At 38.6% G+C, this 17,567-nt stretch overlaps 1 protein-coding gene across 2 annotated transcripts; it reads right to left on the minus strand.

Annotated features, from left to right (window-relative positions):
* Positions 1-415: 415 nt before the first annotated feature.
* On the minus strand, positions 416-16,597 carry NMU (neuromedin U). Of its 2 annotated transcripts, XM_068679315.1 has the most exons (10): positions 16,400-16,597; positions 13,690-13,748; positions 9,873-9,920; positions 9,718-9,777; positions 9,263-9,292; positions 9,106-9,156; positions 6,994-7,068; positions 2,019-2,072; positions 1,308-1,347; positions 416-756 (listed from the first exon to the last, which is right to left on the minus strand). In XM_068679315.1, exons 1-9 carry the CDS (start codon positions 16,575-16,577, stop codon positions 1,312-1,314), a joined length of 591 nt encoding a protein of 196 aa, XP_068535416.1. In that variant the 5' UTR covers positions 16,578-16,597; the 3' UTR covers positions 416-756; positions 1,308-1,311. The 2 variants fall into 2 exon arrangements, with proteins under 2 accessions (XP_068535416.1, XP_068535417.1); XM_068679316.1 differs by lacking the exon at positions 9,106-9,156.
* Between the last annotated feature and the right edge of the window lie 970 nt (positions 16,598-17,567).

Here is a 17,567-nt window from a genome sequence, read left to right on the forward strand (position 1 = left end):
TATTTTTGTTTGTTTGTTTTTAAAGTGTAGCATTTTCTCCTGGATTTTCATTCTCTGCTCCCTCAATTTTGTTGTGATGTGGTATTATGTGCTGTTACAGCAGAGAAAAGTATAACACATAAACTACACTTACTGTAGTATTTTATCAAGTAGGTGAATGAAAGCTTGGCTTCAGTGTATGTCTTTTTTTGTATGACCAAGCTTACTCATATTAAGATAACGAAAGGATGTGTTTCCAATAAATGTGAGAACAATTATATGCAAATGTAACACTTTGGCTACATAAGTGTGCATAATTATAAAAAAAGGACCTCTCAAATACAATACAAGAAAATAAATTAATCTGTAATTCTAAAGACTACACAAGCCACTTGCAAAATATTCTGAAAAAAAGCAATAGTCTACACTGCAAACATTCTCATTAAAACAATTCTTTCAGGGCCTTTATTTATAAAGGCAAATAAACATACAAAGCAATGTTGTTAGAGGCAATGTCAGTTGCATGCATACATTGAGATATTTTACAGTTTCATTACACACAGTTATAAACATAACACTAAGAAACAAATAATTTTGATATGCTTTTAATGTAATCAAGGAAGTAAAGAAACATTTTAATTTTTTACTGAATCTAATGTAAGAACATTTACATTGTAGTGATTTTTAATTGTACATTAGTAAGGAACTATTTCTGTAAGGAAAACACCATGCCCAGGCATTCCTGCAGCATAAGTTCTAGGTCAGGAGTCTAAAATCCTGCAAAATAAGAAAAAGTTTTAGCTGTTGGTATGGTATTGCACAAAATACTTAAAATATGACAGAGGTGTAAGCTATATTACAAAACAGAATATCATAATATTGGCACAGATTTATTATTTTTTCTGTCCAAAGAGTTGCATGATTTGAAATTAAATCCTGAAGTTCGCTAATTTCAATGTGAGAGCAATTCTTCAGTGTAAGAACAGTAGGTTTACCACCAGGTCATCAGCTTACTTCTCAGTATGTATTTGGCAGGAGGTTGAATCAGTTTTTCCTGATGTACACCTATCATCATTGGTAACTTTCCAAACTGTCTACAAATCTGGGATCTTTTCCCTTTCTTGCTGCCCAAAACCCTTCTGCATTCCCTTTTCTAGGAACTGAGTAGCTATAGCTTCTACTCACTTTAGACAAAGACAAGTGAATTTAGCACATCTGTTAGAAGTTTGTCTCCAGAAATCTACTTCTAAACATAAGTACCATGGAATATTTGTATAAGAATAATGTAATTTCAGTATAGGTCATGATTAAAAGCATTAAATAAATACCTCCTTAGCGAAAATCCACTGATCTCTTTCCGTTGCGTGGCTGAAAGACAAATATCCAATAAGCACTGCATAAAGCTGAGTGGTTTCAGTAGCAAAGCCCCATACAACTTAGTATGTCTAACCTCATTTCAAGCCCTACATTATCAGGGAAGACTGTAAATCTTCATCAGTTTAGTACAGTAGTACACTCTTACTTCTAAAAAATCAATTTCTAAATACTTTAGAAATTGTTATTTTGATATATCTTAGAATATTAGTTCAATATGTTAAGATCCAACTATGGATCTATTAGAGGCAATACTTGTTTTCCAAGACAGTTAATATTTACCATAGCAAAAAAAGTATCAGTAGTTAATCTCTTTTGATTTTTAATATATTTTTGATATTTCAGTTTCACCAAGAAGTCCCAAACTAGCCCAGCTATTCTGATTACTTTGCAATGACAGATTCTGTGCTATACAAAATGTACCTGAAGTCATTGGTTGATATTTCTCATAATTTACAAAGAAAACAAACAATTCTAGTGGAATTGCTTACAGCGAGAAACTCTTACAAAAAAAAAAAAAAAAAAAAAAAAAAAAAAAAAGGAATTCTTACAATTCTTACTCTACTTTACTGTTTTCTCTACTTTTTTGGGGGTAATACTCAGCCTGGAAAATAAATAAATAAATAAATAAATAAATAAATAAATAAAAGTATAATAGACCATACCCTGAAGAAAAAGTAGCCTCTACTTTGAATTCCTCCAGCTCCTTGAAGGTCCTCCTGAAAAAAAAAAAAAAAAATATATATATATATATATATATAAAGAGAGAGAGAGAGAGAGAGAGAGAGTATTCTAAATCATATCTAGTCTTGTGAATGACCCCATGCTTATCATAAATACGTAAGCAACCTCTTCAGTACTACTATATAGTCTTGCCCCCTTAAGCCATATGGTATATATGTTTCTCTGGGTAACAAGGAAGTTCATATCTTCATGTAGGAACTGAATAAAACACATGAATGAGGGCCAAAATCCACATAAGGTTTTGCATCAGTTCAGGTTGCTTTAGAATTCTACTAGTAATGATGAGCAGTCTTTGACTTTCCAGGTTTCATCACTCAAATACAACCATTCTCCGTAGTGATGGAGTCTCCATACACAGAATAGAGTTGGTCTTTGCACCTCACAGCACAACAATGTAAAGCTTAAAAAATTGTAAATATATGGGCTCCAGACAAGGAATGAGATCCCAGACTGATCCCAGAGATATATCCAGATCACCCTTCTCAGAATGACTCTGAGAAATACTTGTTTTAAAAGAAAAGACCAGTGCTTATGCTGTTCTGTTCTACTCATGTTGCACACACTGAGAAAAAACTGTCTGCTGATTTACACAAAAAGGAGCAAAAAAAGATCAGTGAAGAAAATAGAAATTCTGTTTAAATGTAGCAAGTAAAGGGAATGAAGTATCCATCTGTTTTAATGAGACCTTCATGATTAGACAAGATATAAACTTAATCACAGAATTTTCATCCTCTATGTTAAAAATTTTCATCCTCTATGTCTGTCCTGTAGAGGGAGACACAGGCCAATTCAGAAATTAAATACTTCCAATCTTGTGCTTAGCAGAACATAGAATTTAGATGGAATATATCTACTGTATGCTCTCTTAGCAACGATAGTGTTTCTCAATTTAAAACTGTGAAATCTCTGTGGTAATAATAATAACCAGAGTTGTCAAAGGGAGAATTCACTTCATGCTCTATTCTAATGCTGTAAGAATTGTGTAAAACAGGATGGCGCCCATCATTTCCAAACACAGCAATATCTTCAATCCAAGAAAACTTGCAAAAGAAGCAGGGGTTAAACAATAAGTAATTTTTGAGTCTTGCTTTTAATTTTGACTTCTGTTAATCACGTATGCCATTATACACAGTTTCTTTGCTGTGTACAAAACATCTGTGTGATTTTTATATTGTCCACCACATTCTGGTGTTACCTGAGTTTGAAATGCCCATCTCAGATCTACAATCCATTACATATTACAGGGTTTTAAATGTTATTTTACTGTCTGTTAATGGAGCTTTCTACATTGCTATATTCTGTCTTTTCAGATACTTGGAGTGTCTTACAGTATTTATATTTCATTATTTTTCTACTTGTGTTCTTATTATTTGAAAAAATACCCTTATAGTTTCTTATTTGAGCCCAGGTGAGAAACGCTCCACTAAAAATGAAATTGCCCAGAAGAAGCTGAACTATGTTGGAGTATGCCAAATATGCAATAACTTTTAGGTTGCTGTCTTTTAATTAGTGAATTCATTCTGTTTCCATGAATTGTGCCACCATCCTCAATGGAAGCAAATTCAGGGTATTAAAGTATTCTAGCAAAAGGACCTTATTGGATTTAAACGTCAGTTTGTTTTCACCTATAGTAATTCTGTGTTCTTTCATTTATGCTGTCCTTCCTACTATTTGTCTCATTTAGCATATATGGTTATTTTGAAAACAAAAACAGAAGAATATTCTCTGCCAATATGAAGATCTAACAGCAGTTCAAGTCAATGCTGTCACAGAAGGTAAACTTCAACCTGTATTTTCCAATTAGATGAGTAATGGGTTAATTTTTTTCATAACAATTTTAGTGGTTCATGAGTAGATGTGCCAACTCTTAAAGTTCTTATACGTGGCCAGGTTATGTCACTGGACTGACATAAATTATAAGAAAAATGAGTCTAGTTTTTACACAGTTCCTCTCCATTTAAAATTTAGAAGTCAGGAAGAATACTGCACATATTAAAGTAGTAAGGGCTGCTTCATAAATTGGATCATATTCTTACCTGCCTTTTACTGCAAAGATTTTGTCCTTTACTGTTTGGTGAGTTAGATATATGTGTGGGCACTGCATTGTTAAGGACATCCATATTATGCTATTTTCTAGACAAATTTGAATATATAAATTTAATGTTTGATCTTTTATAATTATTATTTTATTTTATAGTTTGTCTGTAATTGCTCATGAGGACCTCTGGCCCAATATTTACCCTGTTCCTTCTCACTCACATGAGGAAAACTAGAACTACATTCAACTACAGAGTGAGTAGCCATCCACTGAGGAGAGCTATGTCTATTCCTGCACATAGGAAGATACTGAAAACAAAACAAAACAAAACAAAACAAAACCAACAAAAAAAATCGCAATGTCATAATGGGAAAAGTCTGACTAAGAGTAGCAATTACAGTGATTTTTATTTCACTTGAAACTCTGGCACCAAACACTTAAAATATCAAGGAATTTTATCATGCCATGTATCACCGTTTCCTGGCTTTCTATTTTTTAATCAATGATTCACCTAATCTTGTTGAAAAGAAATTGCAGAAGCATTTAACCTTGTTGAAAAAAATCAAACATTTACTTGTCGCCACAGTGGCTTATATTTACAATTGAATAAGAGTTAATCTAAGCTTTGAATTTTTTACTACTTTTATTACTTCCACACCTTTCTGTTTGTTTCCATGTTATATTCTAGAGCATTAAAAAAATGCTTTTGTTTCATTAAGTTTTTTATGTCTTAAGACATAAGATCAACAGAGACCCAAGTCACAGACTGGAAAACTCTGATGGACCCAGAAAATCGGAGCAATATCAAACAAGACTATTTCTCCTTTCAGAGGTCAGACTAGACCAGAAACATTTAATAGGTGGAATAAAGAATTTCTGAAATAACTCACTGTCCTTAAACCAGGAACTGGTCTTTATCTCTTTAAACCCTTTTAACCTTTAATACCCTTTAAACCCTAAATCAACCACTCAGGAGCTGTGAAATGCCAGATTTAAGGTCAACTGTGCGTGCCTCTGTATTGCCCTGCCCACTAGTTTTCACTGTCCTTGCTAGCCAGAACCATTCTTCTTCTTACCGGTTCTTCATCAAAGAGACCTAACGCGTCTGTGCCCATCCCAATCGTGACTACATTTCCCTTCCTTCCTTCCAGCTTCTATTTCCAGTAACCTTGGTCCTTCAAAGCTCAGCTCACAGTTTCACTTTTTCACTGTCAAGGCTTTTCCTGAGGTTTCATTCTATGCTGCTGTGTCAATACTGAAAGCGTAAGTCTCTGCATGAATTCTAGTATTGCCTTTTTCTTTTCCATGACATTTTTTCCTCCATATAACCTTTAAAATAATGAAGGTGTTTTGCTGTTTTTGCTGTTGATTTTTTTTTTCAAAGATCCATTCTGCCTTAGTTTAACTTCATGGGTTAAAGAAACCTGAGAAGGATGCATTTTTTTGGTTGTTTGGTTTGTTTTGTTTTCAGTCTGAAAAGGATAGAATCAGGGAGAGTGTTAAGTAACTGAAATCATACTTACAAGAAGAAAAGTTAGCTATTTTCTGTAAAAGATGGCTCTGTATGAATACATATCTTTTACCACTCTTCTTACATAATGACAGTAAAATGTATGCTATGATGTGGTGCTGCATCCATGCAAAGGGCATTAATATACCTCTGCTTTTTGATTTTTGAAATTGGAAAGTGTATTTGCTGCAAAAGTACCCAAATTTTAAGATATTTTGGAAACAATGGGTCTATTTCAGTGTATGGGAAAGTTTTGCTTCCAAACACAGTACTTTTCTATGGAAAATAAGTTTTACAATGCCTCCAGGGCTCAATAACCTGTAAGTATGAAAGGGTCAGACTTTACAAAGCACTGAGTGACTTAGCTGTCTTCATGACAGTATAAAGTTATTCTGCACCTTTTAAAATAGGGTTCAAATTGTGTACCCTAATGGTTTTAGAAGAATACCTTAAATTCAAAGCTCTTACATCTGCTAAACAGCTGGCGAGTGCTCATTCTTTATTCCCAAACTGAAAACTCCAAAATAAAAGATGTTCCAAGTTTTGTGCCCCTCTGATTAATGCCTATTTTATTATTTAAAAAACAAAACAAACAAACAAAAAAAGTTTTCAAAACTTTTTCTCCATCTATGATACTCAAAGTGAGAAGACATATTTCTTTTCTTACATTTTGTTTCTGCAGATACTAAATCAGGTAATAAGATAATTAAATAGTAATTTAACATCCCTTAAAGGTTGATAAGAACAAATAGAAATAAAATCTCCATAGAAAGATATGTCATTATATTCTCAAAGGGCTCATTTCTATAGCTTTCTTCAGAAAGCTAAAATAATCTGGGCAAAAACTGTAGCAAAGAAAGAACTTTCTTATCTGCACCTTAAATTAAATAGTAACATTGCCTATAAATTGCTTGGAAAGACTTAGTGCTATAAGTCATAAATAATGTGCTTAAGGAGTAAATATGGTTTGAATTCCATCTGGGGAGAAAAAAAGAACCCACCCCTCGAAAATATAATTCAACTGCAATATAATGATAGTGATAAATTTGAAAGTATTTTTCTTTTTTTGAAGCAAGTAACAGGTCCATTTTGATATCTCGGCTCTACCAGTGTTCTATGTTAAGCATGTATTACTTTAGAGTTGCAAATGGTAAAGATCAGCAGGATTATTTTTCATTCATTAAGGAATAGAAAAAACAATGCACATTTCCAATGAAAACACATCAGTGTGACATTAAACCTTGAAAATAAAAGTGCCATGAGCAGAAAGGTCTACACGGACATTTTAGATGTGCTAATGAGTCATCAAACATGAGAATGCAAGCATGCAGAGTTCAATATTACATACGTCCACTTTGTGTCTCTTCAGTCTTCTCTCATTAAGCTGGGGAACGAGTTGCAGCAAAGGATGCAGGACAGAGGACTGAGAGGACACGAACACAGACACATGAGCAACAATGAAATTCTGACCTCATGATGCAAAAAATGTTTATTCCTGCAGTATTGGCTTATAGACCAATCACGTACCAAGAAAGGACTAAAGATGTTAATTGAGAAACTTGTTTCTGAACATTCTGAATTGACAATAAACTGGTACCAACATTTATATTTATAATACAAATGTGGCTCGCACAGTGATGAGGGAACAAGATACGCATCCTCACTTTTACTCACTGAAAGAACTTTTTACAGTCCTCCTACCCAGGTAACTGCAATTGTTCAGACCTTGATCAGCCTCTGCACATGGCACAGAGAACATTCCCATACACTACACTTACTGACTGTGATCATCTGCTATGGAAGGTAACATCTTTAATCTTCATTGTACTGAAAAGTTCATTTTACTTTAACTTAAAGAAGATTTTATTATTTTTTTTAACTGGAAAACAGTTCAAAGGAGGGATCCATCCTGAAGTAAAATTTGTAACCATGGCACCAGTCACTCTCCTTAACAAACTCTAATCCTGAAATTCCTCGTGCTTGACAAGACTTTGTATGCTCACACACAGCCTGGATAAGTGCAGCAGCATTGTGTGTACTGCCCCAGGCAGTGACCAGCAAAACAGAACCTTGTGGGCCTGTAGAGAGAGGCCCACAGTGAGAGAGAAAGTAGAAAAACCCATGTGCCATCAACTAAGTCAAACCTTCAACTCAAGTGAATTACTTACAAACATAATTAAAAGATGATGCTTTTTTGATACAATACTTCTTAGAAAAGTAATGCAGCAAAGAGAAATGTAATTTATGGAATAAGTAGAATTACTGAAGTGATAAAATTTTTAATAGGTAAAATTTCTTGCCTACTTGGAGTCAATTTTGCACTGTCTGCCTAAGGTACTCAATGAAGAACCATAATATCTAAAGTAAAAGTCTGACATGAGTGGAGGAGTTAAAGAGCATCCCACCTGGCCAGCTGGGCTCTGTCTTGCAGTTACTGGAGAGAGATTAATGAAGCCAAAAAATATTTAGCTCATATAATTTACTGTCTCTGAGAAATGGGCTAGAAGATAACCAACTGAGTATCTAAACCAGAAGTGAAAAAGCAGTAATCTCTGTGGGCAGGCAGAGGCAAAGGTGTTCAGGATGGGGAAGAGGGCACTGCAGTAACCCCTGAAGCAGAAGCAGCAGCAGAAATAGCTAATTTCCCTGTGCCCTGATTACCATGAAAATCTCCAGAGCAACTCTATTGTGAAAATATTGACTGCAACATCAGCAGTATTCTCAGGAGGCCTAGAAAACAGTATCACTTTCTAAGGAATATACAGCTTATTTCTGAAGAAATTTAAGCAACAAGGCAGTAATGGACATAAACATATAAAAATGACTGTTAAGAAATGAGAAGACATGAACATGTTTAACTTTCTCAAGTCCTGTGGTACACAGAAAAAAAAAAAATAGATGCACAGACATAGCAGATTATGTCTTCACTTTAAAAGCAAGGGTGGATCACACATAGTTTATTTGTTGGCTATTAGAATATTTTTATAACAATAATACTAGTCTCTTTTTAAAATGATATTTCTCATTTATAATTACTCCAAAGTCTGAATGATCTCTTTTGCCTGATATTTGTGACATGCACAAATAGAAACATACCATTTAATTAAGAATTAATAAAGATGCACTAAGAGCTTTAAATATTTAGGGTCATGTTCTCAACTTCTGTAAATCAGCATTGTTTCACTGCATATGTAATGTTCTAGAAGCAAGAATTTGATCTTATTCTTTAATGTTGAAACTACGAGACTAAAATGCAATTGGGATTCCCTAAATGTTGTTTTCCATTTCCACACTTGTACATCATTGATGATCCTCTCCGTGTTATTAAAACACATTCTGTATTTTAAACATGAAACACCAAGTGCCGAGCTTCACAGATGGAGAGATTACTGCAGAAAGGAACATCTTGTTTCTATGGACAGGCACACATGTATTCACAAGGAGGTGCTATGCCACTTACCATGATGTCTGAGTTGCCTGAGTCATGAGTCTTAGAATAATGAAATAAGAACTGTTCAAAAAAATTAAAAGTGGGGTTTTACTACAAAACAAGGCAAGGGAGTTAGGATTTTCTTGACAATTTTAAAGTGATCATAAAACAGACTTAGAAATCTTACCCGTTTGGTGTTGTCTTTTTCATCTAAACCCTGTGGGAATAATAATCAGTAGAGAGGCTTTTATTTATTAAATATATATATGCATGTATATATAGAGGACAGTTTTAATTCATAGAATCATAGCAGAACCTGAGCTGTAAGGGATCCATATTGGAAAGACCAAGTCCAACTCCTGGCACCACACAGGACCACCCAAAGATCAGACCCTGTGTCTGAGAGTGTTGTCCAAAGGCTTCTTGAACTCCATCAGGCTTGGTGCCGTGACTGTTGCCCTGGGGAGCCTGTCCCAGACCCCAAGCATCCTCTGGGTGCAGAACCTTTCCCTAACCCCCAGCCTGATCCTCCCCTGTCCCAGCTCCATACTTCAGGTACTGGGTCCTCAGAATTCACTGTAGGCACTGACACATGGAGACAACAGGCTTCAGAAATGCTAAGGAGCCTTTCATGTGTGTTACCTGCGGTTTCTGGAGAAATCCCATGACCAAAAAACAAAGTTCTTCCAGTGCACTGGACACCTAATGAAAAGAAAACAGGAACTCAGTATCAAACTACCAATCCTACTGCATATGATAAACATCATAAATAGTGGAGCAACCTCTGTCTGACTCACCTGAGGCTGAGAATCTGTGGACAGGTAGGTAGAACATGCATCGTCTATCTGTAAAAGTTGACACAATCCTTTTTTAAAACTGCAGATTAATATAAACAAGTTAAATATCTATATTCTCAAAACTAGTTTGGTGCAGCCAGGGGCATGTCAAGCTTTTCCACTAGAAGGAATGATTATAGGAGCATTCATGAAATATTTTGAATGCAATGGGGAAAAAAGGAAGCAAAATTATATATGCTTGATCTCAACAACCACATATATGTGGCCTTTATTCTCTTATACCATTCATACCCCTGCTAATTGTCTCTAACTAAGTCATATTTTAAATAATGATTGTAAGCATCTGGGGCATGGGCTATGAACATAGATACCTTCTATACTATCTTTAGATATCTTCTATACTAGATATCTTCTATATTTAGATATCTTCTATACTATCTTTGGATTACACAAAACTGCAAAGAAAATGACAAAACTAAAGCAAGTGATTCAATACACCGTCCTCAAACACTACTCTGCAAATTGTATTCCAGCATCCCTGCAGGTGTATGATCCACGCATCTCTTGAGTGATTATGATATGTGCCAGCACATCTTATGCATGCTACTCAATTTGTGTGAGTCACCCAGCAGACAATATCTGAGGTTTGCACTGATTTCTTTGGCACATGAGGGGCCTTACAATATTTTGTTTAGAGGAGATGGTTCCCAAATTACAATGCTAGTAAGAAACACATTTGATATAGTTCAAGGGATCTAAACTCAAAGTGCACTGTTGAAGAAGTCACTGTCATTAAGTTTAGACTCATCATCAAAGAGAGGAACATGAGGTGTGTAGACACACAAGTAGACACAGATAATAATAATAAAAAAATCCACAGACCAAACTAAGAAGCCCCTGTCTGTGTAGCTGTGTGGCTTATCTCTTAAAAAAAGCCAATCAGCACCTGGGAGAGAATCTAAGAAGAAAACCACGGTTTAATAAGGCCCATGCTCTCCAACCACCAGCAAAACTGTAGTGCAAATACTTTGAGTTGGAAGTAGACCATTTCTCCTGAAGCTCAGAGGATTTCTGTTCAGTGAATTTGAATAGTCTCTGTGTGACACACTGTAAGCTCTTAGCACCCACAACAACCTGTGGTAAGGGTTTCCTGAACACCACATGAAATAACATTTCTGTTTGTCTCGATCAGTCCTTCCAAAGCTATCTTCATTCAGTGCTATCACGATCTTGTCTTGGAAGAAGTAACAAATTAGTGATTCTTACCCATCCTCTCCTTACTGTTCATGACATTGTATGGACAATCATGTCTTATTTCTATTGTCTCTCTTCCAAGATGAAAGAGTCTTACAGTACTGAACCATTTTTGATGGAAGTATTGATCAGGTAAGGAGAAGTGGAACAAAGAACATTTGAATCCATTGAAGCAATTTTACAAGTGCTGAGAGCTCAAAGTATTCTGTAAGGAAAAGAAAAAATCTCCAGTGCTCCAACAGAAGTTGCACAGTTTAATAATAATGAAAAAAAGAGGCTTAACTTTTAAATTGTATCAACTGCAAGCTGCACTGATATGCAACAGGTTTTTTTCCACTGAATACTTGATGCTGTTATTCTAGGTGCCAAAAAGCTTTGCCAATCATTATTATGTTCACAGACTGCATCAAAATGCTTGGTTTTAAAATAAAGAGTGGGCAATACAATGGGTCTTATGATTTTATTATAGGTACAAAGCCCTAAACAGCAGTCTTTAGTGAAGAAAACATTAACTGAAAAAAGCAATAAACAAATAATGCATATCTGAGTACTCCAAGACAAGGGATGATTCATTTCTCTAGAGACAACCTATGAGAAAGCATTAGCAGAGATAGTGGGAAAGCTAATAGCTCACAAGATTCCCCCTCAAATAGTTTTTGTTGGTAACACAACCTCCCTGCTCTCTTTCCCCTTCATCTTGCAGATGATTGTCTCCACGTATATTTGTTCAGCTTCACCACTTTCAGGGTAAGGAAATGTAGAGATAGAAATTAGCAGTGAATGACCTAAACCAAGCTTAAGTCATTTTGGAAACCTATTTTAAAAATGTCCTGTTTCTTGTGGTTGTTTATTTGTTGGCTTATCTGCTTGGTTTTTGGTTTGAGGTGTCAAGTAGAGATCTACTGTAATTCAATGGCAGGAAAAACCAAAGACTACTTTGTGTTCAACACAGTCCAAAGCAGTGCATCTCTCAGTTAAAACCTGCATGGAAAAAGCAAGGACCAAAGAAAACCCACTGTTTCTGTTGATTCCTTCTTTTCAAAATTGAAAGAAAGAATTAAAAAAAAAAAAAAAAAAAAGTGTTTTATCTTTTTTTTTTTTTTTAAATTTAATAATTCCTATGGTCCTTGATGCTTCTTTTCAGTAATTTTCTCTCCTTCCTCAGAAGTGTGGCCTGAGGGTGGGAGCCTGCCAGTTATTTGGGGTTGGTTAAATAATGTAAAGAAATGAAAGGATGTTAGAAAGCTCCTATATTCCTAACCTCAGAACCATTCCTGGAAAATACTTGTTTAATTTTGAGGCAGTGCTTCTGCTGAGTGATCAGCTAATAAAGTAACAAGCAGGGAAGAACACTCTAAGAAACTCCAGTATGGTTTTGTAGCCGGGCTGATTTCAGGTATATACCTACACATCTAATTCTCTTTTTTTTTAGTTCTTAGATCCTCTCCAGTCCTGTATTATTCCTGTTATAGAATTGAGTTTTATACTGTTTGTGTTACATAATTTTGCACAGAATTTAGTATTTCATGTATACTTCTTTGTTCACTGAAATCAATAGGAACCTTGCCTTTGCCTCCAGTAAGCATAGGGGTTAATCCGATATCATAAATAGCAAAACCTAGCAATAAATGTAGAAATATATAAAAAAAAAGTATATATTTAATCTGGAATTTAAACAACTCATTCTTATAAAGTCCTTCTAGCTATTAGGATCTTGCTTCCCAAGAGATCACTTTATCCCAGGACAAAAGTACCATCAGGGCTTGTTCGAGTGCCAGTCTAGGAAGAAGTCAGTGTTTGAGTCAGTACTTCCGAAATGAGCTGACAAAAAGGCAGTGTGTTCTGTAATGGCCTCAATTTGAAGAAATTTGCTCCGTGCATCTGCACCCATGGTGAGTCACTTGCTTTCTAATGTTATCAGAAGGTACAAAATTAATGTCAGCAGCACGCTTGAAGATTACAGCAATGCCAGGGCATGCAGCTCGCAGGCTGAACCCTCTCTGTGTTATGCCCTGCTGTTCTGTTTGTTCCAAAAGGGCACAAAAAAGCCCATGCTGACACACAGGTAACATCCTAGAATCAAAAAAATGCAAAGTTCAAAGATGGGAATGGAAGTTATAGTTGCAATTGGTATAAAATGTTAAAGGGGCAAACTGCAACAGGATATTATCCTCCATCTAGTAAATTAACATGCTAGGATATGATTAAATGCATTGTCCCAGCACTGCGTGCAGACAGAAGAAGCAAGAGGTGGATTGGATGGGTTGAAACAACTACTGCCTGTCATGCACAGACTATAAAGATACCAGGCAAGACACAGTATTGCTTCCAGGAACAGGGTCTATACAGGAGAAGTAAGACTGGAAGAAGAAGGACCTGAACTCCATGCTAAAGAAACAGTGGAGAGTGAGGTGTGACCTAAGCAAGGACTAGAACAGATTTTTTTTTTAATCTTGTATCCCTGTTCTAGTAGCAATAAATTGCCACAGACATTCCCAGATCTCACCCCACAGGCAAGGGTTTTTCCCAGCCATGGCTGAACCAGCTTGCCCATGATGCTCACCTCCTTCCACAGCTGCAAATCCTGATCTGCATCGAGTGCTTGGGATGGCATCGGTGCACCTGGAAGCACAAACACTGCTTAGCAATACTGTACAGTAGGGGTCATCTTGTAACTATCCCATGTCAGCGCTATAAATAAAAACTCTGAGGGTGACAGGGTCCCCAGAACCTGCAAAGCCAAAATACGGACACTCACGTCTCTGAACAATAAGCAGTGTGAAAGCCACTCAGTTTTCATCACGAGTCAGGCTGGCATTAGTTTGTTCTCAGTGGTTAGCAGCAGGAAAAAAAATTGTCTGGCTGCTGTTGAATGCTAGGACCTGCTTGGGAAAACACATTGCGGCATCTACAGCCTCGAGTGTCCTGAGGGCTCAGCTCACCTGCAGTGCCAGTGCGGGAAGTTATTATTTTATCTAGTTATTATTTTATTGTAATTTTATCTGGCGGCATAATCCTAATCATATTGTGTTACCAGAGTCTCCATCTCACTCAGGAGGGAGCTGGTGCTGGAGAGGAAACCCCAAGCAGTCATCCAGTTTCTCCTAAAGTTACTGCCCAGGATCCGTGCCTGACAGCTCTATACACTGTTCTACCACACCTCAGATGAACAGTTTTTATAACCTCCCAGACAGTCTATTATTAACTGTGATTGCTTTTTATTATTTTTTTCCAAAGAATTGCACCAAATTAAACACAAAAATGCTGAAGCTAGACATAGCTAGAATAGCCAGGTGAGCAGGATGTGAAAGCTCATCGTGCCCGCTTGTTTTACAAGTACCACAAATAACAACAGGAGCAATTTCCAGGCATAAAAGGGTAAATTCCAAAACCACATTTTGGTACTGGCACAGACTTAAGATGGTTAATTATTGTGGATGCTTGTTCTTTCCAGAAAAAGAATTATAGAGGGTGTCTTGATTTCATCCTGTGGAGGAGTGGGATATTTTTGAAATCTCTGAAAGATTTACATGAAAAGAAAACTGCTGTCCAGTGAAAAAAAAATTGCTTCTTTGATGTTTGTTTTAGTTCAAGGAAAAACTCAAAAAAAAAAAAGAAAAAAAGGTGCTACAACTCCCTTTTTTAAAAAATTTGGTTTTGTTTTCTATTCCTAAGTTAGTATGATCATAGTGGAGTATTCCCTGGAGCTGGTGTCTGGATTGCCAGGAGTGGAACAGGGCAACCCTTCAAGTCACCACACTGACTTGAATCTTAAATCTTTGCCTGCCCCTCACAGCTCCTGCCGTGCCTGGCTCCCAAGGCTTTCCGGGGGGAGCAGAAGAAACCCAGCAGCCTGTAAGGCCTGGAGCAGCAGGTGAGGAAGCCTAAATATGACACTTGTGGAACTTTTTGTTTTTGCCCAGAGCATAAACTTTTGAACAGAGGAGATGCAATTATTTCACAAGCTCTTAAGTTTCTTGAGCCCTTCTGCACTTATTCACAAAAGTCTTATTTTGTGTGCTGTCCCCTGTGTTTCACGCTCACAGCAAGCTCCATGTCCCCTCCAGTGCCAAGCAGCATCCCCACATCGCTCTATGCAGAATATTGCTTCAGCCTGGAGGGAATTCATTGATTTACACACACACACAATGGCACACACAAGGAAATACGATATTATTTAGTAAGACACACAAAATATCCATGATGGGGGGAAGAGTGCTCTCCAGGAAAGCAGTGCTATTCAAAAGGAACATAGAGGAGGAAGCCCTTCTACAAAATTAACACTTGACATATCTGTTCACTTCAATATTGCCAGCTTCAAAAAAACAAACTTCTTGCAAGGCAGCAGAGTGCTGGGTGCGCAGTTTCAGTCACTTTTCAACCTGGGATCCACCTCTTAAATCGTCTCTCCCCACCACTGCTCTCCATACCCAAGCTCATTCTCATCATTTCTATACAAGTGATGCTAAAATACCGTGTGCCACTTCCACTCTTTGCTTTCATTTTCCTTCCCTCCCCTCTTACACATCTCCAGAATATATTTTGAACACAGCATGTAGTATGCTCTACTTAGATTTCTTTGCTTCTTGTTATTAAGGAAAATATCAAAAAATGAGAACAAAAGCTCCCGATGAAAGTAACTTGCTCATTCATAATACACGCAAAGCAGAACTGCTCATTGCACAGCAGCTTGCTGTGCTGTGCTGCTTCACAGGGTGCAAGGATTTAATGCAGCTCGAGTGGGAAAATACAATTGGAAATACAGTGCCTTTGGCTGTCTTCGCAAAGCACTCCCTCCTACAAAAATAGCAACTTTCAGGTGTAACTCAGCATTCCCAATTAAATCAAAGGTAATCAGGCTCCGTGTCTAAAGCAGCCTGCCAACTCTGTCCTTCCCCGCTTAACCCTTTAGCGACTCCGCTTGGAACAAAAGCCACTTCCCCCAGCTGCCGGAGCGCGGTTTGGGCAGGACGGGGCAATCCTGCCGGGGTAGGGGAAGGAGCCCCCACCTCCCCACCCCAAAATGTGCTGAGATGAGCCCCCCATTCCCAGCCCTAACCCCCTTACCCTCCCAGCCTGCTGTCTCCCGAGCATCTCCGCATCTCTCACGGCAGCATCTGATCCCACCCCAGCTCCGCAGCCAGGCAGAGCACTGCAGGGATTTTGTTGGGCTGGGATTTCTCAGCCCCCTTGCAATGATGGGGTCACCCTTCCAGCCCCCCAGTTTGCAGCAGTGGCCGTGCAGGAAGGGGTTGCGGGGGGATGCTCCTCACCTTTGCAAGCACACATGGAGGAGGCGAGGAGGAGGAGGAGGAGCAGGAGCAGCGGGGACCCTGGCAGCCCCCCGCTGCTCCCCGGGCTGCGTGGCGGGGTGGCCGTGGGGGGCTGCTGGTGGCAGAGCTGTCCCATGACCGTGGTGCCCCCTGCTCTGCCTCCCCGCCGGCTGGCCATGCCCTCGCTCCCTTCCCAAACTTTTTAAGTCTCCCTGACACGTGGACCAGCATCAGCTTGACTCACGGAGGACACGTCACCCGCCCTGCCCACCCCTGCCCGTCTCCCCGCCACCCACCCACCCAGGCCCAGACCCTCCTCATCTCCGCCGGTGACTCAGCCCCGCTCCCACCTCGGGGGCAGATCTGTTCCCAAACCTGCTGCTACGGGTGCATGGCCCTGCTTGGCTTCCAGACACAGGGCTGGTCAGCCTCTAGGGCCTTTCTTCATGACCCCCTCTTAGAGAAACATCTATGCCTTAAAAAAGCCCCCCAGCTGTGGTGGCAGCCTCGTGATGGAGCACAAAATGGCCGCTGCCCCCTCACCACGCTTGGAAGTTGAAGGTGATGGCTTGGGGTGGCAAAGGTGGACTTTTGGGGACAGCCCAACCCCAGTGTGCTGGGGAGAAGGGGCACAATTTAACACTGGGACATCTCACCTGGTGGCCGGAAAGGTGTGGGCACCTTCTGATCGAGAGAAGGACGAACCCAGTTTGTGAAGAAGCCACTTGGTGAGGCACGGGTGTGAGCTGTGGCCACCTCTTCTTCCCCATGTATATATGTTTCATAGCAGAACTGCGAATCATACAAATGGGAAAAGAGAATATGCTGAAAAGAGAGCAGTGCTGGTGCTTTTCATCTCCAGTATTTTGGTTGAGGAAGCTGGGTGCAACTCAAAATGGGTAGTCAGCATGGAAACAGCTTCGTAACTTGAAGCTGAGTGGCCCCTGGGACACAGGAGAGAACAAACACACACACAGTGCTACACCATGAAGCAGAACTCAGGAATATGGTGGCATTTGGGGATTAAAAACTTAATACAGGGCTTAGCAGACCTGTGGCCCCTCATAGCCAGCCAAGCAGCAGGGGCTGGCTTTCTCCAAATGTGCATTTTGGGGCAGCATCTCACAAGTCACAGTCCAGCTTTACAATCTGTTTCCCAGTTTTTGTT

This window comes from Anas acuta, chromosome 4 (assembly GCF_963932015.1).
Source record: "Anas acuta chromosome 4, bAnaAcu1.1, whole genome shotgun sequence".
Taxonomy (NCBI): Eukaryota; Metazoa; Chordata; class Aves; order Anseriformes; family Anatidae; genus Anas; species Anas acuta.

Bases quoted from the DNA above. Each gene is read 5' to 3' on its own strand.
- NMU (XM_068679315.1), bottom strand. From the start codon at position 16,577: ATGGCCAGCCGGCGGGGAGGCAGAGCAGGGGGCACCACGGTCATGGGA. The intron at 9,778-9,872 runs GTGAGTCAGACA...TCTTTTCATTAG, and splicing joins CCACAGATTCTCAGCCTCAG to GTGTCCAGTGCACTGGAAGA. The intron at 9,293-9,717 runs GTAACACACATG...TTATTCCCACAG, and splicing joins GATTTCTCCAGAAACCGCAG to GGTTTAGATGAAAAAGACAA.